The 24,592-nt window shown below is 31.9% G+C and overlaps 2 protein-coding genes and 1 long non-coding RNA gene across 7 annotated transcripts in view; all 3 read left to right on the top strand.

The window, feature by feature from the left end:
- The first annotated feature begins 5,409 nt into the window (after positions 1-5,409).
- Positions 5,410-13,907, top strand: LOC106292996 (probable leucine-rich repeat receptor-like serine/threonine-protein kinase At3g14840). Of its 3 annotated transcripts, none has more exons than XM_013728668.1 (24): positions 5,410-5,629; positions 5,722-5,896; positions 6,899-6,970; positions 7,050-7,118; positions 7,205-7,276; positions 7,396-7,467; positions 7,553-7,624; positions 7,742-7,813; positions 7,911-7,982; positions 8,083-8,154; positions 8,249-8,320; positions 8,402-8,473; positions 8,575-8,640; positions 8,730-8,792; positions 8,880-8,921; positions 9,086-9,126; positions 9,199-9,572; positions 9,655-9,850; positions 9,940-10,098; positions 10,184-10,302; positions 12,495-12,642; positions 12,778-13,015; positions 13,083-13,233; positions 13,324-13,907. In XM_013728668.1, exons 1-24 carry the CDS (start codon positions 5,536-5,538, stop codon positions 13,738-13,740), a joined length of 3,000 nt encoding a protein of 999 aa, XP_013584122.1. In that variant the 5' UTR covers positions 5,410-5,535; the 3' UTR covers positions 13,741-13,907. The 3 variants fall into 3 exon arrangements, with proteins under 3 accessions (XP_013584122.1, XP_013584121.1, XP_013584123.1); XM_013728667.1 differs by having other exon boundaries at positions 12,495-12,705; XM_013728669.1 differs by lacking the exon at positions 5,410-5,629 and having other exon boundaries at positions 7,050-7,110; positions 12,495-12,705.
- Positions 13,908-14,914: 1,007 nt separating this feature from the next.
- Positions 14,915-22,212, top strand: LOC106292289 (probable leucine-rich repeat receptor-like serine/threonine-protein kinase At3g14840). The gene is made up of 5 exons (XM_013727892.1): positions 14,915-15,162; positions 20,933-21,104; positions 21,207-21,487; positions 21,555-21,705; positions 21,796-22,212. The coding sequence occupies exons 1-5, from the start codon at positions 14,915-14,917 to the stop codon at positions 22,210-22,212; spliced, it is 1,269 nt and encodes a 422-aa protein (XP_013583346.1).
- Positions 22,213-22,895: 683 nt separating this feature from the next.
- Positions 22,896-24,592, top strand: part of LOC106293002 — a 5,238-nt gene continuing 3,541 nt past the window's right edge. For 2 of the 3 annotated variants that reach the window (XR_001260314.1, XR_001260312.1), the window contains exons 1-3: positions 22,896-23,269; positions 23,386-23,450; positions 23,726-24,095. This is a non-coding gene — a long non-coding RNA (uncharacterized LOC106293002). Of the gene's footprint in view, positions 23,270-23,332; positions 23,451-23,725; positions 24,096-24,592 lie in introns of all 3 variants that reach the window. The other variant, XR_001260313.1, reaches the window with a different exon arrangement.

The raw sequence follows: 24,592 nt of genomic DNA, 5'->3' as shown, positions 1-24,592 counted from the left end.
TTTTTTTAATATAATACATAAATTAAATATTTATAAATATATTTATATATGTTTATAATATTGTAAAAACTAAAATATAATATTATAAGATTAATTCATGTATAAATATTAATATATCAAATATTAATATTAATAAAATTTAAAAATTTAATGTATTTTAAAAATACTGATCTGGATCTGGATATCCGGACCTAAAAATTAAGATATCCGGATCCGGATTCGGTTTGTACGGATCCAAAATTTTACTATCCGGATTCGGATCCGGGCACCCTGGATATCCTATTTTCGGAGCAGATCCGGAGCGGATCTCGGATCGAATCCGGATCTCGGATAATAAGTCCCAGGCCTACCGGTAGTGGTCACGGTCTATCAGACACCAAAACGTAAAAGTTATTGTTTATTAAAGATATTTTGAAATGACTTTTCTAGAAATTATTTTCTGTCCTTTCTTATTTTTTGTCAGTCCTTGTTTTTTATTTTTCTTCTTTTTAAGTATGTATATAATTCCATTCAGTTTTATAAGAGATTTAATGAGTTTTATGTTTAAAACCATTATATTTTTAAAAATTTTATTTTTAGTATAATAATATGATAGTTTAATAAATAAACGACTCTGACATTCAAAAAACTTTTAGCTCCATCACTGAATATAGCCAACCAAAACATAATCATAACCACAATTTTATATTATACTATTTTCAATATTTCTTCAAATTATTAATATTTAGAAACAAAAAATAATAATATTTCATAATAATATTCCCAATAAAACTAAAAGAATTCAAGATTACAAGGTTAAACATAATTGTTGATAATTTCCTAATTTTTGGTTCATACCAAATTAATTTGAATTAGTTGTTTTCGACAAATCTATTTTTGATATAAAAATGTTTAGAAAATATAGAAGCATGTAAATAATAACTACTAGATCTGGATCCGCGCAACTGCGCAGATGTTTCTTTTTTAATTTTATATACATAAATATTTATTTTAGATCATTAGTCGTATACATTTTAAAAATTAATCATATATTTAAATGTTTATATAAATATTTCAGATACAATAATTTTATAGTTTATAAGATGTAGTTAATCAATTGTTTAAAACCATCATATGTATTTGATGCTTCTTATTATATTTTTATTTTATTGTATTTGCATTTAGTTATTAAGAAAATTAATATATGCACGAAACAATATACTCTCTCAGTTTCATATTAAGTGTCGTTCTAACTCATTTTTTTTGTTTCACAAAGAGTGTCATTATGCAATACCAATACAATTTATACAACTTTTCAGCTCAAAATTAATTGCAAAATGCATTGATTTTATAAATAAATTGATTTATCTAAAAATATGTGATATTAGTGAAAACATAAATTCATTTTAATGAGTTCCTTAATATGTGTGAAAAGTGTCTAAGTGACACTCTTTGGGAAACGGAGGGATTATTTGAAAATTATTTTTTATGTATTTATGCTAAATTCTGACCCGCCTTTCAAATCATAATTTTCTTTTAGCAATATTTTCAATTTTATTCATTTTAGATAATACATTATTGTGTATAAAAAAATATTAATTTTACACATGTATTATATAGTTTGCTAATGTTAAGTCGTTTTGTGATCGTATTATATTTTTAACATGAATATTTTATATTAATGAAAAGTGATTATAAATTTATGTTTTTTTATAAATAAATTAATTATTTTTAATTCAATATAATAATTTTATTTTAACATGATTGATTATGATTATCAAATAGATAAAAATATGATAGAATTTTTTTTTCATTTTATAAATGATAACTGAATATATATTAATGCATAATAATAGTTAATTTCTAATACAAAATTAGTGAAATATTTACATAATTTTTTAAAAAAATTTAAATATCGTTAAAGTACTTTTCAACAGAATTGTAAGAATACTTTTTAAATATATATATATATGTATAAAATGAAAAGATATCATGATTAAAGTTGTTACAAATATTTTATATTATTAGTTTTAATAAATTACATGTTAATTTTTATACATTTATTATATAGTTTGCTAATGTTAATTCGTCTTACCAGCATATTATATTTTGAACTTAAATATTTATAATTATGAAAATATATTATATATAACTTTATTAATTTAGTATAATTTTACCATATTTAGTTCAATATAGTAATTTTATTTTAATACGATTGATTATGATTATATAATAGATAAAAAAATAGGATATAATTTTCTTTTCATTTTATAAAGGATAACTAAATATATTAATTTATAATAATATTTCAAAACTAATTACGAAATTAGTGAAAACATTTACATATAATTTTTGAAAATTAAGATCTTGTTAAATCTAATTACGAAATTAGTGAAAACTAATTAGGATTTGTTAGATTTTTTAAAATATATTTTTATATTTAAAATGAAAAGATATCAAAAGATATTATGATTAAAGTAGTTTAAAGATTATATCTGTTATTAGTTTTAGTAAAATACAATTAATAAAATTTCTAAAGAATGATCCAAATGAAAAAAAAAATCACGCATGAAATAAGTCATGACTTTTATTTTAACAGAATAGATGATATACAATTATGCATGTTCTTTCATCAAAAAAAAAATATGCATGTTCGAAAATTTTATAGGCTAATAGATGGGATATATTGTGTCCACCTTATTATATTTTTGTGCAATTCTACTAAATAGACCGTTTTCAAGTTTTGGTCACAAAAATAGACCTTAAAGAGAAAAAATGACCAAAATGTTTCATTTAATAGGTAAAAGGATCATAATACCCTAGATATATAAAAAATAAAAAAATATATTTTTTTATAGTTTTAGATTATATGTTTTCAAATTCGAACTTTTTATAAATTTTTTTTTTGAAATTTTTTTTTCGAATTTTTTTTATTTTTTTTCAAATTTTCTTTTTGTAATTCGAAATTACTTTTTGAAACTATTTTTAAAATTTTTATTTTCAAATTTTTAATTTTTATTTTATAAAATTTTAAACCTCAATCCCAAATCCCCACCCAACTCTAAACCCTAAGATTTGGATTAATTAACCCTAGGGGTATAAATGTATATTTACCTTTTTAATGAAATATTTTGGTCATTTTGATCCCTAGAGTCTATATTTGTGACAAAAACTTTTTTAGTTATATCCTAAGGTATTTCTCAATATTTTTTTAGTGGATATTATTTTTCTTATGAAACTCCAAAATACATCAATACTATTAAACGGAAAGGAGTTTTAAAACATCTACCTATGAAAATTGTTTAGATCCTTTCATTTAACTCATTATTTTTTGGTCTTATCTTAAACTTAGACTAACAATATGTTACCGTATATTTCTCTAACAATAATTTATTCAACTCCTTTATTTATTCAAATATCACTCCTAAATCCTAATCATTACTATTACTATATTTACCATTTTTAATCCTAAAAGCATTGAAACTAATGTTTTATATTATCACTTTTGTCATATAATATATGATTTAAAGTAAGAGAAGTTACACGAGATATATGTGTACTCTCTAACTTACTTTTTCCTTTATAAGAAAATAATCATATCATATATAAATTTTTCCACTAAAATCTCATATCATATACTAAACTTTCAATCGTCTATAGTTTTGACAGACATTTTCATATTTAAAAATGAGTTTTCTGAATATTCATGTTACCTTCACAAAAATGTAGAAATTCATTGGTTCTGTTAAAGCTAACTCGACTTCACGATACCATTATTGATTATTCACGATTTTGAAAATTATTGGTTTAGATATTATACTTTAATATACTTTTCACTTAAAAACGAATCAATACTATAAAAGGGGAAGAAGTCTTAAAAAATCTAATATAAAAAAGTTGTTGGAGTCATGTATAACTATTTTTTTTTGGTAATACCGTTAATCATTCTAACCATACAATATTTTAAATATTTTTAACAGATCCTAATATTATTCCTTATGATATATTTTTTCAGAAAAATATTTCATCAACCATGTTTTTGTACAATAACGTTAAAAATCTATATCAAAATGTTGTTGGACCTGATATGGACGTAATGGGTTCACTTCTGTTCGGGTATTTAGGATCCTAAAAAAACTCAGAATATCCAAAAAATTTGAAAAATATCCGAAACACGAAAAGTACTTGAAACTCCAAACAAATTCCCAAAATATTCAAATACCTAAAAATTCAAAATTTGACACTAAACTGAAAATTACCCAAAATTTTATCCAAATACCCAGATTTTTTTTTTAATTTGAAAATTTACCTGAAATAAAAAACTATAATCGTAAACCAAAAACTTAAAAAAAATATCCATAATACTGGAAACATATTTGAAATATCCAAATATACCTAATAAACACAACATATTTATGATCGGGTCTAGGGTAGGACCCGGACTCAAACAAAGACCTGCGGGTCCAAAGAAAACCCAATAGATTATCTTTTCTGGACCTGAACTAAACTTATATTTTCGGATCGGTTCGGTTTGTTTTTATGATCCGGATATAATTTTCATACCTAAAAGAAGCTTACGTAAAAGTGTACATATAAAATCTCAAATAAACTAATTCATAGATTATATAACTGTTAAAAATTATATTTTATAAAACTTTGTATTATAATATAATCTAAAAAATCTGCGTTTGGATCAAAATCTAGTATAGTATTAAATCAACAAATACATTTAATAAAATCAATCGTGGACTAGTTATAATCACATATGTCTGTCTCAAAAGAAAATAAAACGAAACAAACTTTTTTATAGTTGTTGTTTTTTCTTCCTGATTAGACGTCTGCCGGAATTTTTAAAATAATATTCTACAGTCTACAGAACAAACAAGGAGCAATTAATTATTTTAATGCTTTGGGCCCTTGGTTTTTCTCGTTTTGGCCAGGTTTGCTTATTTTTATGTGCAAGTTGCAAATTTAAATCCTCTATCCTATTAAATTACAATGTTGACTTGCTTATCTTCTTCGTAAGTAAAAGTCTTTCTTGGAGTCTTATTAGGGCACCCACAACGGTTAAGAACCGTCGTCGAAGTTTTTATTAATATAAAACTAATATTATTGATGTAATTAAGTAAAAAAAACAAAAGATTTAATGTTTATTAAAAACTGTCCAGTAAGAAATGTACAAATGGTGATTTTACTTTTATCCCTCCGGATTTAATTCTTTTAAATTTTTTAATAAGTACCATATTTACAGTTAAAGATGGATTTAGAACATGATTAATGGGAGAGATTCATTTGAGGTTAGATCATGATTTGACATTTTTCGATTAAAAAACGTTTATTTTATCTTTTATTTAGGAGATTTTTATTTTTTCTTAGTTAAAACCTAAAAAACTTATTTTATATTACACTAAGCACCCATGATAAGATACCCCATTCTCTTACCAATTCGTCGTCACATACACAATCTCCCCTTCTTCTTATACTTCACTCTCATCGCATCTTCTCTTCTCTCACACAAACAAATTAATAACAGGTCTGAATAAAAAGAAAAAGAAAATGTCGTTAACTCGACTTATCTTCATGATGTACGTACTCGTCTCTCTCATCCTCTTCGGCTTCGCTTCCTCTCAGAAGTTAGCCAGAGATGAAGGTATACATATATTAATGTGTGTGTACGTTACGTACGTATTCGTCGCTCGTCAGGTGTATAATGATTAATGATGTTAGTTTTCTCTGTTGCAGTGGACGTTTTAAGAGCCGTAGCGAAGGTGTTACACCAAAACAACTGGGATTTCAGTGTGGATCCATGCGACGTCTCTTCAACCGTAGGAGGATGGAGAACTCATGACACCGGCGATAACTTCGAAAACAATGTTACTTGTAACTGCTTCTCCTCCGTTTGCCATGTCACCAGCATGTGCGTTCCTCTCTCCTTTTCCCTTTTTTTTTAAAAAAATTGAAAAATACACCAAAAAAATCTTATCTTTGTTATAAAATTTCCATTTCCATGATCTGGTATAATATCAAGCATAAATAAGATTTTTGACATTCCACATGTTCGACTTTGCTCCCAAAAATATATAAAGAAGGCTTTTTGAAATAGAGTTTCCAAAGCATATAACCTGAAAACAGAAAAATATAAATATTTAAACGGTTAATATTTTTCTATAACCAAAAAATAATACTGATTAAAATTTTGAATATCGAATGAACTAAATTTAATACGTGAATTATATGCCTAAAATGTTATTTATATTTAATTTAAAATAGGAAAAATAATTGTAAAACACCATTGTATAATCACACAATTTGGAAAAAGTAAATATCTAAACGGTTAATATTTTTCTATAACCAAAAAATAATACTGATTAAAATTTTGAATATCGAATGAACTAAATTTAATACGTGAATTATATGCCTACAATTTTATTTATATTTAATTTAAAATAGGAAAAATAATTGTAAAACACCATTGTATAATCACACAATTTGGAAAAAGTAATATATTAAAGTATATATGAATTTTCATAAAATTCTTTTAATAATATTTTACTCGTAACGACTTTATAAATAAAACTTTTGTGTCAATTAAAATTTCGACCAACAAAACTTCTATAAACTAGTAAATATTATATAATTGACACTATCAACATCGGATGGAAAATCCATTGACTAATTTTGAGAAATAGACTTTCACAAACATGAAAAAACGAATATAAAAATAATAATATTAAAAACCAACTTTTACATATTATTTCTCATCTAAATATAATATTAAAAAATCTAAACATTTTGCAGATTTAAACTTATTTTGTTTGACTTTCGTTCTGAATAGTAGTGGACGAAAAAGAAATGGGACTGTATTTTGCAAACGGTATTTGAAAGCTCTTCTTTCTTTTTCCTCTTAAATCTTGGACAGAGTTGTCAAGGGACAAAATCTTAATGGATCTCTTCCTAAAGAGTTTGCAGGACTTCCTTCACTGCAGGAGATGTAAGAATAGCAAATATACGCCACTACTAGTGTCTTTCATTAACGAACTTAACTGATACTCTTTTCTTTCTCTTTGCAGTGATCTGTCTAGAAACTTTCTCAGTGGCTCAATTCCTCCCGAATGGGGAGCCTTGCCACTTACAGACGTGTATGTACATATGCATGTCTCTGTCCATATACACTTTACATCTGTGCATGAATGTGTAGATTGATTTGTTGGATGATGAAATGCAGTTCCTTACTTGGAAACCGAATAACTGGTCCAATCCCAAAAGAAATTGGAAACATTACAAGCCTTATATTCCTGTGAGTACCCTTCTTTGATCTCTCTCTCTCCCTTTAAAAATGTAAATGTTTTAGATAAGTCATACTTTGGTGATAATTTCTTGATTTGATTTTTGTTTTGTGGAACATTCGGTTTTTAGTGCCTTGGAATTCAACCAGATTTCAGGTAAATTACCTCCAGAGCTCGGGAATCTACCAAACATTCGAAGGCTGTAAGAATCATTGTCCAAGTTCTTTTACAATCTACAGAAACTTTCAGACAATTTACTAGTGTTGAGACTATGTTTATCTTTGTAGGCTTCTTAGCTCGAACAACTTGAGTGGAGACATCCCAAGTACATTCTCCAAACTTACAACATTGACTGATTTGTAAGGCTTATATTCTTCTATTTTGTAATGCATATTTTGCTGGAGATTCTGACTTTATATATATATATAGATATATATATAATGAATATTAATATATATTATTCTCTTGATTTTTAGCCGTATAAGTGACAATCAGCTAACCGGTACAATACCAGATTTTACCCAGAACTGGACAAACCTTGAAAAATTGTAAGAAATTCTTTTAGTGTAATCAGATTCTTTCGTTTCTTGTATGGGTATTGGTGACTTACAAATGAGTGAAATGTTCTTGTGTTGCATGCAACAGGGTTATTCAAGCAAGTGGTTTAATCGGACCAATTCCTAGTACCATTGGTTCTCTTACAAAGTTAACAGACTTGTAAGTACACCAACTTTGCCTGTGTGATTCGTTGTTGTCACCTTTAGTAGATTCATTATCAATAGTATTTATTGTTTATTTTCTTAATTTTGTTTTGTAGGAGGATCAGTGACCTGAGCGGACCAGAGTCTCCATTTCCGCCACTACAAAACATGAAATCGTTGCAGACATTGTTAGTTTGAGTCTAAGACTAAACAAATTCAGTAATAGTTTCTTTCCACTTTATTTGAGCTTAACTTCTACTTCCACTCGCTGTTCCTTTACAGGATTCTTAGGAACTGCAATGTTACAGGAGAGTTACCAGCGTATCTTGGACCGATCACATCATTAAAGCTCTTGTAAGTAAACTCTTTTATCCTTTGCCCAGCATAAAATCTGAAAAAAAAAAATTCAAGATGACATTGCGAGAATCATTTCAGAGATCTTAGCTTTAATAAGCTAAGTGGACCGGTTCCAGTAGCATATAGAGCTCTTTCCAACCTAGATTACATGTATGACTACTCTCTGCTCCTCTCTTCTTCTTTTTTTGTTTAAAATCTATCTATGGATGAAAGTTAAATGATCAGTTGAATTTTGTTTTCTAATCTTCCAGATATTTTACAAGTAACATGTTAAGTGGGGAAGTGCCAACTTGGATGGTAGACAAAGGAGATAAGATGTGAGTTTTCTTCAACGATATATATATATATATAACACAATCTTTTGTAGTGACACAAATAATATTTTGTTTGGTTATTTATATTGCAGTGATCTTACTTACAATGACTTTACCAATGATCTAAGAACCGCAGAATGTCAGAAGAATGCTGTGTAAGAAGAACAATAAAAATTCATAACTTCTCGTGCCTTAAAATATCAATATACATCTTACATTTTCTTGTTTCTTTTCATTCATAGGAATATGTTTTCAAGCACAAGCCCTTTAGTGGCAAATAACCAGTAAGCCTTTTTTTCTTCTATTTTAAAATCGTCTTGCTCATTAACATCTCGGAAATATTCTACCATAGCTAAAGCAGTCAGACCAACTCTCAGTTCATAAGACTGGCCACTTCTCTCTAACACTGACTAGAATATTGATATTATGTTGTTATGTTTTTCTACAGCTCAAACGTTTCGTGTCTGAGTAGCTATAAATGTCCCAAAAGTAAGTCTTTGCACAAAACCATGTGGCTAAAAATTTAGTAGCGCATCTGACTTACCTTTTGTTATTCTTAAGCTTTCTATGGACTTCATATAAACTGTGGTGGTGCTGAACTTACAATCAATGGCACTAAGTATGATAGTGATACATCGGAGGGAGAAATCAACTACGACACTAGATACGGTTGGATTTCTAGCAACACGGGGTACTTCTTGGATGATGAGCGGTCTCCCAAAGGAGAAACCTTATGGGAAAATAAGTCAGAGCTTACGATAGGAGATCCTGGTCTTTATACACATGCACGTCTATCTGCCATTTCCCTCACTTACTACGCATTTTGTCTTGGACAAGGAAGCTACACTGTTAATCTCCACTTCGCTGAAATTATGTTCACTGGCAACCATACATTTAGCAGTTTGGGGAGACGATTCTTTGACGTATACGTTCAGGTAATTTTACTTAAATTTTTCTTAAAAATGTTTGAAAAGATTGTAATGCTTTACATTAATTGGCGTGTGTGGTAATGTGCAGGGAAAGCTTGAGGTTAAAGATTTCAATATAGTAGATGAGGCAAAAGGTGTTGGAAGAGCTGTGGTTATGAATTTCCCGGTCATGATTACAGATGGGAAACTTGAAATAAGATTGTTCTGGGCTGGCAAAGGAACTCAAGGTCTTCCTACAAGAGGTGTATATGGTGCTCTCATATCAGCTGTATCTGTAGATCCAAGTAAACTTTGCTAACCTTGAAACTATCTGACAGAGAGATCACATTTATTTACATTTTTGTTTACTTTATCTTTAATGATCTTGTTGTAGATTTCATTCCACCTAAGGAAGCTGGCACTGGAAGTGGTGGAAGCTCTATTGGCACTTTGGTTGGTGCTGTAGTTGCTTCGACGGTGTTTCTTGTGCTTTTAATCGGTGGTTTCTTATGGTGGAGAGGTTGCTTAAGACCCAAGAGTCAGATGGAAAAAGGTACTTAGCAAGACTTACTGAGTTAAAAGTTTATATATGTTTCTTCCCAAACTTAATGATGTTTATTCTTCTTCTTCACCAACAGATTTCAAGAACTTGGATTTCCAGATAAGTTCATTTTCGTTGAGGCAAATCAAAGTTGCTACAAACAACTTTGATCCAGCAAACAAGATTGGAGAAGGTGGTTTCGGTCCTGTACACAAGGTTAGCATCATAAAATAGTTGATATTGTTATGAGAAAAATAGAATGATAAAAATACTTACTTTGTTTATAAAAATAAATATTATGTGTTTTATGCATACTAAAAATATTAAAATCTGATAATCTCTATAATATTATTTGAGAAGTCAGTTTCTTATGTGTCGCGCTCACATACACTCACAATGGTTTATTATACTTACACCCTTAATGAATTAAAAATATTATTATTGATTTCTATTTTTTATTATTATTAGTGATTTCCATTAATAACAATTATCTATGTTTTTTCATAATAAAACTGTGATTAACTTTTTTATGTAATTTTCCTTTTTATTAAAACACATAAATAATAAAAATAATAAATTTATAAAATATAAACATAGACATTTATATAAAAATGAATTTAGTTTTTTATTCTTTATGTTTCCTACAACAAAAATAAAAAATTCAATAACTTTTCAAAATTTATACTTATAAATATATATATAAATAACTTCACAAACCTTAAAAATATAATAACTCAGATATATTTCTAAAAGATAATAATATCTTTAGTATAAATATCTTTTGATCTAATAATTAATAAAAAAATAATTTGGAACAACAGAAATGATTATTTAATAGAAGTCAGTTTTTTATGTGTCACGTTCACGTTAACTCTCATAGTGGTTTATTACATTTACACCCTTAATAAATTAAAAATATTATTAGTGATTTCTTTTTTTATTATTATTATTAGTGATTTCCATTAATAACAATTATCTATGTTTCCTTTTTCTTAATAAAACTGTGATTAACTTTTAATATAATTTTCCTTTTTATAAAAACAAATAAATAATAAAAGAATTTTTTTTATAAAATATAAGCATAGACATTTATATAAAAACGAATTTAGTTTTTTTATTCTTTATATTTCCTACAACAAAAATAAACAAATTCAATAACTTTTAAAAATTTATACTTATGAAAATATAAAAATAACTTAACAAAAACATAACAATATAATAATTCAGATATATTTTTATTATAAATATCTTTTGATCTAATAATTAATAAAAAAATAATTTGGAACAACATAAATGATTATTTAATAGAAGTCAGTTTTTTATGTGTCGCGTTCACGTTAACTCTCACGGTGGTTTGTTTTTTACAAAAATTATTATATCTTATGATTATTTTAAAACCAAATAAATATTTTATAATATGAGGCTACAACAATATAAATAGTATTTTCTTATTTATCATTATATTTTGGATTGAATGATTAGAATTTTCATAACAAAATTTATTAACACTTCAATTTTTTAATTTTATGGAAAAAAGCATATAGAAAATTATACACAAACTTACAAAATATATTTTTCATCCTAAGATAAAAGTAACAAGATGGGCTTATTTTAGTTTAATTGTAACCAAAAACAATTGTGATCAGAAAATTGATACAATTCAATATACTAAATTATGAAAAATCAAATCAAACAATTATTAAGATTTAGTGTGTAGTAGTGTTCTGTTGTATGAATTTTCAAAATATTACAAGTTATGTTTATTAATACAATTCTGATTTAATATTTATGTTTCCTATTTTCTAAAACAATATATACACATTTATACAAAAAACACCAATATATTTACAAATATAAGAAAATGAACTTAACTACAGGAAACTAAGAAAATAATAGTAAAATTTTAATATAATTAAAAATCATTGTTTAATTTAAAATAATAGATATAATTTAACACAAAAATAAATATTTGAAACTATACAAAATATTATATGTTAAATCATATATCCAATTAAGATGGGAACATAATAATACATAACAAAGTGACTTTTCAAATAGTATTATAGAGATTAAAATTTAACTTAAAAGTTATAAAAATAATTTTTTTTATCAATTGTTTTAATTCAATCATTACGTAAATGTTTGTATCCGTGCATGTGCATGAGTACGGGAAAATCACCTAGTAAATATATTATTTTGCGATTAGCTGTATAAAAAAATCTAAATCAATCGAATATTAATAGATACAATTATTTAAAAAACAATATAATTTACTATTATTTATTCATATAAAACGCATTGAAAATATAAACAAGTATCTGTTTTTTAGAAACATTTTTTTGCAACAGTTATCTTTGGGTAACAGAGAGAGTAGTTGTCTAAAGGTTTTCTCTATTGTATGAACCCAGGGAACGTTGACAGATGGAACCGTAATGGCGGTGAAGCAGCTATCATCGAAATCAAAACAAGGGAACAGAGAGTTCTTGAACGAGATTGCTATGATTTCTGCTCTACAACATCCACATTTGGTTAAACTATATGGATGTTGTGTCGAAGGTGACCAGCTCTTGCTAGTCTACGAGTACTTAGAAAACAACAGTCTCGCTAGAGCACTTTTCGGTTAGTGCACCTTTTCTAAAAGCATTAAAACACTATGTTAGTCAGTAAAAATATTTCTTTTGTTTCTTAAAGGTCCTCAAGAGACTCAAATACGACTAGATTGGCCAACTAGGCAGAAGATTTGCGTTGGAATAGCTAGAGGTTTAGCTTATCTTCATGAGGAATCAAGACTCAAGATTGTACACAGAGACATCAAAGCCACTAATGTCTTGCTAGATAAGGAACTCAACGCAAAGATTTCGGATTTCGGTCTTGCTAAGCTTGATGAAGAAGAAAACACACACATCAGCACACGAGTCGCAGGAACATAGTGAGTCAAACAAGAAGTTTCAGCTCTATGAAGATTTCTTATAACCAAAACAAACTTGTTTATGCAGCGGATACATGGCTCCAGAATACGCCATGAAAGGTCATTTGACAGATAAAGCAGACGTCTATAGTTTTGGAGTTGTGGCCCTAGAAATCGTTCATGGAAGAAGCAACACGATCACACGTTCCAGAGTCGAGACCTTCAACCTTCTTGACTGGGTAAGTTATTATCTTTTCGCCTCTAAACCCTAAACCCTAAATAATTTTCTGGAACAAAAAGATGACTCTGAATCTCAATATATTTCCAAGGTACACGTTCTAAGGGAGCAAAACAAACTGATGGAAGTAGTAGACCCGAGGCTGGGAACAGATTACAACAGAGAAGAAGCAATGACCATGATCCAGATAGGGATCCTCTGCACCAGTCAAGTTTCGTCGGAAAGACCATCCATGTCGACGGTGGTGAGCATTCTCGAAGGAAGTTCCACGGTGAATGTTGAGAAGCTTCTTGAAGCTTCCTTCAACAAAGGAAGCGAGAAAGATAACGAGAGCGTGAGGGCGATGAAGAAGCATTACGCGATGATAAATGAAGAGGAGATGAATATGTTGGATCAGACTATCAGCACCGACGGGCCATTCACGTCGTCTTCTACTTCCACGGCCAACGCCAGTGATCTTTACCCTCTTAAGCCTGATTCTGCTTATTGGAACTCTAGGGCCGTTTAGTTATGCATTATGTTAAAAAAAAAAACACTATGAAGCAAGTAATTGTGTCTTTTCTTTTTGTTTTCCTTTTTGTAAAATTTACTTTTGAATTGTGATAAATTTGTATTTAAGACAATTACAAGGTTATGTTTCTTGAAGCACATAATATGAGATATATTTTTGCTGAAGGGAATCAACATGTCCAAGACAATTTAGATGAAATAATGCCAATGAAGATAAATTATTGTTTCTTTTATTAATTAGGGCTGTTTTGACCGAAGCCTAATTAACCCCACATGGGCACACTTTGGAACTATGTTTGATTGCTAACCATAACAGTTAATTTGGATTATATAAGTTATACGAAAATATTGTTGTAGTTCTTACAACATCTGTACCTCTGTTCACAAATGATTGGCTTGTATTTGTTAAGATCCATCTATACTGCCGTTTGGAATATTGCTCTATACAAAACTATTTTCAACTAAACTTAATGAATTGATTAAATATATTAATATGTAGGTCAATAAGTTTTTTCACGGGGTGGCACCTGCAAATTGAAATCCTTTTAAACTGAAAAAAAAAACACAAAGAAACGTCTTCACAAAATATTTATGGTGCGAACAAACCGATCAGAGCATGATTTAATTTTGCACTAAAGGTAATATCATTAAATTTGTTGACCGTGAATATTATGTTACTATAATTTTATAATCAACATCTGAAAAACCATTATAGAAAGTTCATGCCGCTAAAGACCAGAGGTCAACCATCTCAGGAATACTAGAAATAAATAGAAAAATAATGGATGAAAATAAAATTACGTAAGAATGACGAAGAATGGTTATTCTATATCAAATTTAGCGAGGAACAAATTTATTCTTTAATTCTCTACAATAAAAAAATGAAAAAAAATAAGTATTCCTATAAATGATAAACTTTATTAGGAATGCATTATTCCTCTTCGTTCATTTGTCAGCATTCATAGCCTAGATATATACAAAGAACTGTTCATATTTGATTTCAAGATTTCTTACCAAAACGAATATCGCATTATATGGCATTATAGTTCATGTATTTGACTCAGAAAAACAAACAACAAAATTATATACATATATAATATATACATATGGTGTATAAAATCCCAGGTGTGTATTTGAATCTCTCTTTATCTCTCGCTCTCGTCTGTGGTGAAATGGGTTTACAGGATAAAGCCATTTCTTATGGCTCTATGTTAGTGTTGTCGCTGCTCCTCCTTCTTCCTCTTCTTGCAAAGGGATGTGATATGTTCACTGGACAGTGGGTGAAGGATCCTTCCTACCCTCTCTACGATCCTTCCACGTGTCCATTCATAAGACGCGAATTCGGTTGCAAGAAAAATGGACGGCCGGATCTCGACTACCCTACCTTAAGATGGCAACCACGGGGATGCAAATTAGCATGGTACAGTTAATCTATAATACCTTTTTTATTCTTTCTTTGTTGTTGTTTCTAGATGTTTTTTTTTTTGCTAACATTTGGTGCATTATATTAAAAGGTGGCAAGAGTTTATTACAAACACTATAGTGTTTTCACATTAGTAAAACCCCAAAATAAAACCCCATGACAAGAATCAAATGAGTAACGTGATGACATGGACGGATCAAAGCCCAGGAGAGCAAAGGTAAAGTGATGGGACTCCCAAATGGGCGGGTTGGGCGGGTTTGGGTGTGTCCGAATGGGTGGGTTGGACGGGTTTGGGTGTGTCCGAATGGGCTTCAGTTTTCTGCTGGACATTTTTGGTCGGAGTCCAAATAGGACCATGTCCAAATGAGACCATAACCAAATAGGACCATGATTTGTTGGGTTATCAATGGACGGTCCATGTGCCCACTTAATGTAAACAATATATTTCAGTTCTAAAGATGCAAAAATTCTTAAGTTTTTCAATTTTAAAGATGTCATATACAGTTAAAAAGATTTATAAATATGATATACTTGTGTTTTCAACTTCATGTTTCAAAGTTATAAAAAACACAAGATAAATTCAAAAGATAAGTTCAAAGTGATAAAAAAACACAAGTTCACACAGCATTGAAAAGTGAAAATACATTTCACAAGTTCAGAACATTGTTTTATAACAAAGAGGGTTTCATTTCTTCACTTGGTCACCACCTTCTTCTTCTTCTTTCTTCCACCGTCTTCTTGTTCTTGTTCTCCTTCTTCTTTATTTTCATCTTCATTCTCCTCAATCTCATCTTCATCTTCGGAATCACCTAACATATTAACAAGCAAAAGATACAAGATTGGAATCAAACCAAATGACTATATATACATAACAGAAACAAGCAAAGAGTTCATATAAATCTAAGCAAAGACAGCAAGCAAAAATCAGAGCATTTTTCACAACAACATCAAGAAAAAATCAGAGCATTTCTCACAACTAACTAAAACTTTTAACCTATGAAAAATGGACAAATTGATCAAATCTTACGCTTCTACTGGTGTACACAAACCTTGTTAAACCTGTGACAAAAGAATACAAGTTCATCCCCTAACTAAGCATCAAGTACAAGTTCATCCTCAAACTAAGCATTTCACATAGCAGAATCAACATGAAATCTAGATGAGACGACTTACTCATTGGTTCAAACCCACGGAGCCAGTTTCTTGTACAGATGAGAGCTTGTACATTGGATGGTAGCAGTCGGCTTCTGTACTTAGTAAGGACCCGGCTTCCAACACTAAAAGAAGATTCTGAAGATACAGTTGTTATGGGGATGCAAAGAACATCACACGCCATACGAGACAACTCCTTAAACCGAGCTTTATTATTTTTCCAATATTCCAAAACATCTAGTTTCGGGAAGGCAATCATATCCATGACCGGTTCAGCCAAGTACACATCTAAAGCTAATTTCCCTTCTCCTGAATTTTGAGTAATGAATGCATAAAATCCCTATAGTATAAACATTAAAAAAAAAGTGATTAAGACTTAAGAGCAAACCAATGAGCAAAACAAGTGACTTTGATTGAAAACTTACTCCATATCCGACAGGTAGACTGTTCTCCATTGTTGTTTCTGAAGTGGTTGTAGTAGTGGCCTTAGTATTCTTCTTGTACACTCCAAACAACTTTTCCAGCTTCTTACGAATGTGATCCACTTTAGCCTTGCTTGTTGACGGGTTCAAAGTGTTATAACAGTATTCTAAGCACCCGAATTTCAATCTTGGATCCAAGACAGCAGCAATTGCAAGTATATCACTGTAATCATCCCAATATTTGTCGAATTTAAGCCTCGTGATCTTCACCATGTCACGTATTATCTCATCATCTGAAGTCGCATGCTCTCTCAACCAACTCTCTATTTTCCACACTTGCATAAAGTATAAGTTGGCAGTAGGGTATGAGGAGCCTGAAATCAGCTTTGTCATCTCAGAAAATGGAGACAAGAACTCTTTGATTAGTGCTTCTCTTGACCATTCCAATTCTGAAGGAAAACACTTGTAGCTTGGCTCAACTTCAGAGAGATTACGCAATGCATCCTTAAACTTAATAGCTCTAGACAACATTAAGAAAGTCGAGTTCCACCTCGTTGCCACATCCAAAATAAGACCAGCATCATTCTTATTCACAATCCCAACAGTTTCCACACAAGCTTCAAACATCTTCTCCCTAGACTCCGAACCTTTTACAAACTTCACACTGTCCCTAATCTTCTCTAGAGCTTCACCAATCACTGATAATCCATCTTGAACAATCAAGTTCAAGATGTGTGCCGCGCATCTTATATGCATAAACTCACCACTACAAACCAAATCCTTACGAAGCTGTCTCTTTAAAAACCCTTGCATATTATCATTTGAAGTAGCGTTGTCCACCGTTACAGTAAACACCTTCTTATCTAAGCCCCACTCTTTCAAAATCTCCATTAACTTCATAGCAATGCTTGCACCAGTGTGAGGAGGAGGAAACGCACAAAATGACACTATCTTCGCGTGTAGCTTCCAGTTTGCGTCAAGATAGTGAGCTGTCAGACACAAATATTCCTCTACCGTGATCGCTCTCCAAAGATCAGTAGTGAAACTGATCCTACCAGGAACTTCAGTCAACACCTTCCTAAGATTGGCTTTCTCTTTCTCAAAAATCCTAAGCACATCAGACACAGCCGTGTTCCTACTCCAAAATTAAATACTTGAATTCGCATAAGCAAGAGCATCTCTCACCCTTCTATACTCGACAAATGCATAAGGCAGATTATGCTCTACTATAGCAATAGCCATCATCTCACGGAAGACCATCATATCTAGCTTCCTATTACTACCAGGTGTAGATCCAGGAGTCTTTGAACACCGTCTCGAATGCCTAAGCAAAGTACTAGTTCCATTCCTACCTAGATCTATGTTGTAGAGCTCATGGCAATGATTGCACTTAATGTTATGACTACCATCAGACAACTTATCTCCTATAATTGTGAAGTTCTTCCAACATACCGAGTGTCTACGTTTGTTACCTCTAGCCTGAGCAGCACTCGTTACAGAATCAGCTTGTGCATTCTGCTCATCTTCATTTTCAGCCATCATATCTTCAACACTCAAATAGTCATCATCGTTCAGGTTCAAAGTATCTGCATTCATCTACACAAAAGAGAACAAGAGAAAATATTTAATATTCTTGGTCTCGCAAATTCAATTCAACCTGTCTACTTGCTATTGATACTTTTATAAAAGACATATTTCTAAAACAGATTGCGTCAAGATAATGAGTTAACCCTGAAACCAAAGCCGACAAAAGCAGATTTCCTCGCATACTAATAAAGCAATGTAATAAAAAACCAGCATAACAACACTAATATAAGAGAACAAACAAGAAAAAGCATCAGTTAACAAACAAGAGAAAGCATCAGTGATCAGTTAATCAAAGTCAAAGCTTAAAACAATGAGATCTTTACGAGCAGGTTCTATATACGAGCTTAACGGAAAGGTCACATGACATATGTTACTATATACGAGCAGGTTCTATATATGACACTAGACAGCAGTAAACAAAAGAAAGTCTTTGATTGATTTTATTATTATAAGGATTCAATATCTCTAGATTGCAAAGTCAAAAGGATTTTAAAATTAAAAAGGATTGCAAAGTCAAGACTCATCACGTTATTGGAATAAACAAATAAGAGAAATCATCAGTTAACAATAAGTAGACACTTCATCATCCACATAACAACAACACGTCAAACATATACATAGTTATGTATTAATTAAATAACACAGCCATCAACAGCTCAGCCATAGTTGTACGAGGAGATATCAACCTAAACCAACTTTGGTTTTTCTATTAATTAAACAACCAACGTATCTACACATCAGTTCAAAAACTGTATTAACTTATTGTCATGTTTATTGCGAGCAAACAAATTCAAGAGAAGATAACGAAACAATACCTTCGTGAGAAGTCAACCAAGAGCTGCAACAGCTTCTCGCAAACTTCCTAGCTCCAGACCCATAAAGCACCTGAAAAGTTCATCGACAACAATTAACCATTTCATGATTTGTGCGAGAACAAACCAAAATTAGGGAACTAATCAAAGATTTTCATCCTTTAGTTTTGCTTCTATGCCAGTGCTGACTCGACCCACAACCACAACAAAAGCTTGTTTCTGGCCATCGAAGGGATTAGGATTGTTTTTGGCCTCAGAAATCGAAGGAGAATCAAAGGAATCGAAGGAGAACCAAAGAAGAACGAAGAAGAGGAAGACGAATCGAATACAAGGAAGAGGAATCGAAAATGAGAAAGAAGAATCGAAGAAGAATCGCAGAAGCGCTCTCTCTGTCTCTCACGACTCGTGAGAAAAAAAATTGTGTTTTCCCCAATTCTCAAACCCTAGACATTTAATCCTATTGGGCCGCCCATTGTCCAACTGGTTAAGCCCAAATTTGGCCATAGATGTAGTTGGGTTCACCCATTTGGACAAAAATTATTTATGGTTCAATATGGGCTTGTCCATTTCGGTCCATATCTATTTGGACACGGGTCACCCATTTATAGCCCACCCATTTGACATTACTAGATGGGAGACTGAAGATGGCCAATTGGGCTTGAAGCACGTAGTAAAATATTGAGAAAGTGTATGGATGGCCCAACGAGACCCATTTTTTCTTTACGAGAAATTGAAGAGGTGTAGTAGGTGAGCACGGAGCTTGACTGAACAACGATCGTCCCTTTCAAACTGAAGCAAACCACATTTGCATGGTGGTGCTGGAGAAGTCGCCGTTGATATCCCTGAAAGAAGAGATCCTGTTTTTGATCACCGCTTTAATTGATGAAAGAATGGCAGAGGAGGAGCGATAAACTTTTCGGTGGAGCCTGTTGTTGCGTTCTCTCCAAAGCTCATAGATTGAAGCCTGCCAAGCCAGAGTTATCAGAAACCGCAGGTGGCGATCCCCATTCAGATTTATCAAAACTTCAAGAGTATCATTCCAAGAGTTTGACGGCAAGAGAAGATTGAGGTTTCTAGCAAGTGTGCCCCAAACTGAGAAGGAGTAATCACATCAGAAGAAGAGATGATGCCTTGACTCCGGTTCACGATTACAAAGTAGGCAAGTAGGATCCGCTTGAAGGCCCCAGCTTATCAAACGATTTCTAGTTGGGCAACGATCAAGAATAAAAAGCCAGGTCAGAGTTTTAAATTTAGGAATACCCTTTTTTTGCCAGACTAAGTTTTTCCATGGAACTTCCGGCTTCTGTTCTCTGATTAGATTGTAAATTTGACTCGAGGAGAACTTTTGGTTTTGACCAGAGCCTGAGGTGTCCCAGACGGCAATATCCGTACATAGAGACAGGGAGATTGTAGTAAGATGAGTCAAAACCTCTTCCATCTTGTTTGATCGTGCCGAAGGCAGAGGCCAAGAGTTGTTGATCCAAAGAGAAGCCAACGTGGCAGTAATCGGAATGCCTGTTGTTCGTGGACCAGAGTTCCCTAAGTAGGAGATCAACTGACCAAAAGGGGACCAAGGAGAAGTCCAGAACTTGCATCTACTTCCGTTTCCAGGTATGATTCTATTCCAATTTACTACTAGGTCCCGAAGTCTTAGTATATTTTTGAAGATCCAAGTGTGCGATTGTGAATATATAACAAACACACAAGCCAGCAAATTTCTTGATTTTCACGTTAATTATCATTTATCACACTTTCCTTAAGAAGCCACCGTTATTTTACTGTTTTGTTGTGTAGGTTCAATGGAGTAGATTTTTTGCAGAAAAATAGAGGGAAGAAGATAATGTTTGTAGGTGATTCTCTTAGCCTGAATCAATGGCAGTCTTTGACATGTATGCTCAACTCTTCTGTTCCCAAGTCTCCCGATACTATGACCACAGAAGACACTATCTCAACCTTCACATTCCAGGTAATAATAATACACTCGTTCTGGTTACGCAAAATATATCTGTCAAATAGAAAACTGGGATGAGTTAAACCAAACTAAACCATAAATGCTTAATGTTTTCAGGAGTATGGAGTTGAAATAAAGTTTGATAGGAATCCGTATTTGGTAGATATAGTGAGTGAGAAGATTGGGAGTGTGATGAAGCTTGATTCTATCAACGATGGAAAGACTAGAGGTTTAGCTTATCTTCATGAGGAATCAAGACTCAAGATTGTACACAGAGACATCAAAGCCACTAATGTCTTGCTAGATAAGGAACTCAACGCAAAGATTTCGGATTTCGGTCTTGCTAAGCTTGATGAAGAAGAAAACACACACATCAGCACACGAGTCGCAGGAACATAGTGAGTCAAACAAGAAGTTTCAGCTCTATGAAGATTTCTTATAACCAAAACAAACTTGTTTATGCAGCGGATACATGGCTCCAGAATACGCCATGAAAGGTCATTTGACAGATAAAGCAGACGTCTATAGTTTTGGAGTTGTGGCCCTAGAAATCGTTCATGGAAGAAGCAACACGATCACACGTTCCAGAGTCGAGACCTTCAACCTTCTTGACTGGGTAAGTTATTATCTTTTCGCCTCTAAACCCTAAACCCTAAATAATTTTCTGGAACAAAAAGATGACTCTGAATCTCAATATATTTCCAAGGTACACGTTCTAAGGGAGCAAAACAAACTGATGGAAGTAGTAGACCCGAGGCTGGGAACAGATTACAACAGAGAAGAAGCAATGACCATGATCCAGATAGGGATCCTCTGCACCAGTCAAGTTTCGTCGGAAAGACCATCCATGTCGACGGTGGTGAGCATTCTCGAAGGAAGTTCCACGGTGAATGTTGAGAAGCTTCTTGAAGCTTCCTTCAACAAAGGAAGCGAGAAAGATAACGAGAGCGTGAGGGCGATGAAGAAGCATTACGCGATGATAAATGAAGAGGAGATGAATATGTTGGATCAGACTCTCAGAACCGACGGGCCATTCACGTCGTCTTCTACTTCCACGGCCAACGCCAGCGATCTTTACCCTCTTAAGCCTGATTCTGCTTATTGGAACTCTAGGGCTATTTAGTTATGCATTATGTGCAAAAAAAAACAAGCAAGTAATTGTGTCTTTTCTTTTTGCAAAATTTACTTTTGAATGTGATAAAATTTTATTTAAGACAATTAAAAAATACATAATTATGTTTCTTTTTTTTTTTGTAACTTAGTTAATACAAAATATTGTTTTTATTAATTAGGATGTTTAGCTGGAAACCTAATTAACCCCACATGGAGATAGTATGGAACTATATATGTTTAATTGCTAAACATAATGACTAATTTGGATTATAAGTTAGTAGAAAATATATATTGTTACTCTTACAATTGTATCTCTGTTCACAAATGATTGGCTTGTCTTTGTTTAATATGATCCATCTATACTGCTAAATATATACAAAGTACATATTTGATTTCAAGATTTCTTACCAATATTTATCCAAAAAAAAAAGATTTCTTACCAAAACAAATATGGAATTATAGTTCATATATTTGACTCATAAACAAACAACAAAGTTATATACATAATATATATCTATATATATAAAAATATGTTTGTCTCTCTCCTGTGCGTCCACGTCGGATCCAGCCTGGAAAGTCCTTTCTTGATTGCGACACGTGTCCCTAGCCTCAATACGCAGAGTTTCATTAACTTCTTTATTTGTGTTTTGGGCTTATTTCGTTAAATTTCTATTCAATCTTAAAAGTTTTTGATTCTGATTAACGGACCTCTGGACTTTCTGCAATTTATTCCATTTATTTCACGCTGATAAACACAAACTAATAGGTTGCGGCGTTCTCATATTGTCGTCTTTGATAGATCTAGGGTTCGTACTCTTAAGCTGTGATTAAGTCATCAAACTCCAATGGAGGTTGTTAGAGGTTCTCCGTCTCAGTTATTCGTCTGGAATCACTGCGTCGGTCTCTTTTGTAATGTTTCGTTCCTGATTCATCTCCTCTGTTACGTTACGGTATTAAGTGTTCATCTCCATTACTAGCGCTCTTTACTCTTAAGACCTACGCCTCACGATTCCTCATTCAGTACTTCTCATCTCCCTTACAGACGGTGAAACTCGACCTATAAAATGGTATGAGTTCTTCCCATATACATCAGCCTATGATATCTTTGTGATATTTGTACTTTTTTGCAGTTTTTGTTTCTTTGATCGACTGGACGAATTTTTAACTTGGTGTGTGGTTACAGCGTTAGAAGAAAGAACAAGCGCTCTTCGGTGGCGTGTTTTCAGTTTGAATTTCTCGACATTTTTGGTAACCTGCTCTTGATCTTATATATTCTGAGATCTACAATCGTGTTATAGTGATTTCTGATTTTTTAATATTAACTTTCCATGAAATCAACATTTTCACTTTATTCCTACAATCTCAACCGCATTCTCATGCTGAATTAATATACAACAACCTTCCGCATTCCTCTGGTCACCTCTCTTGCACTATGTGGCTAGATTACGAATATGACTGCTCTATGATCAATCGCTAACACTACTCAAGAGTGAATTAAAACCTTTTTTTTTTTTTTTTTGCAGGTTTAACACAGTCAGAAAATCAAAGCTAACTAAGAGAATATATCCTCAATTAATTAGAAACTCATATCATATGTGGTTTATAATGGTTTGTCATCATAATCGTGGTATGTAAACGTTATACTAATTTCATAAGTCAGCCATCAAGTACTTTCTGGAATAGTTAATTTTGGTACAGAGTCATTTCAGGACTTAACATAGCTTAAGCAACTCTATTTCAAGCACTGTTAAAACAATGATGGTGTTATCTGGTTTACTTCTACAACAATAAAACGATATTTTTTATGATAACTGTACCTAATTTTTGCTTATTTCTTCCTGGTCAGATTGATACACACTCTAATGCGGAAGCTACTAAGAAATTTTGGATATGGTAAGCAGTCAACATGACAATCGATGCTCACCTCTGTTTCTTTAAATAAGCAAGCTTTTCCTTAAAAAGCAATTTGCCAAAGCACACAACACAAAAAAAAAATTCATTAACTGGAAGTCTGGAACCAGTGAGTTTGGCTTTACAAGGAACAATGTTCAAACAATGCTTATTCATACAATGTTTCTGTAATGACCCACTACTCCCACCACCTCCACTATCTCCACCATCCACACCATCTCCACCATCCCCAACTTCTTTAAAGAGAAAGAGAGAGAGAGAGAAAGAGAGAGAGAAAGAGAGAGAAAGCTCACCTGAGCTCGTCGCTGGAGCAACCGTGTGCCGTGATCACGTTGAGCTCGTCACCACCGTTCGCTGCAGCTTAGAATCGCCGGAAACCGCCATACAGTTCTTAGTTTCGTCCGTTTAGTAATTCGCCGATAACTCTCTAACCGTTGCGAATCTCGTGCATCCAAGACCATCATCGTGTTCCTCTCGTC

This window comes from Brassica oleracea, chromosome C5 (assembly GCF_000695525.1).
Source record: "Brassica oleracea var. oleracea cultivar TO1000 chromosome C5, BOL, whole genome shotgun sequence".
NCBI classification, from domain to species: Eukaryota; Viridiplantae; Streptophyta; class Magnoliopsida; order Brassicales; family Brassicaceae; genus Brassica; species Brassica oleracea.
This window is presented reverse-complemented; position numbering and strand designations above follow the sequence as displayed.

What these genes read in the sequence shown, in the direction of transcription:
- LOC106292996 (XM_013728667.1), top strand. Translation starts at nt 5,536, where the DNA reads ATGTCGTTAACTCGACTTATCTTCATGATGTACGTACTCGTCTCTCTC. An exon ending in CAAGAGTCAGATGGAAAAAG is followed by an intron (nt 10,099 to 10,183) that starts GTACTTAGCAAG and finishes CTTCACCAACAG; the next exon opens with ATTTCAAGAACTTGGATTTC. An exon ending in CCTTCAACCTTCTTGACTGG is followed by an intron (nt 13,234 to 13,323) that starts GTAAGTTATTAT and finishes TATATTTCCAAG; the next exon opens with GTACACGTTCTAAGGGAGCA.
- LOC106292289 (XM_013727892.1), top strand. Translation starts at nt 14,915, where the DNA reads ATGGGTTTACAGGATAAAGCCATTTCTTATGGCTCTATGTTAGTGTTG. An exon ending in CGGGGATGCAAATTAGCATG is followed by an intron (nt 15,163 to 20,932) that starts GTACAGTTAATC and finishes TTTGTTGTGTAG; the next exon opens with GTTCAATGGAGTAGATTTTT. An exon ending in ACACGAGTCGCAGGAACATA is followed by an intron (nt 21,488 to 21,554) that starts GTGAGTCAAACA and finishes TTGTTTATGCAG; the next exon opens with CGGATACATGGCTCCAGAAT.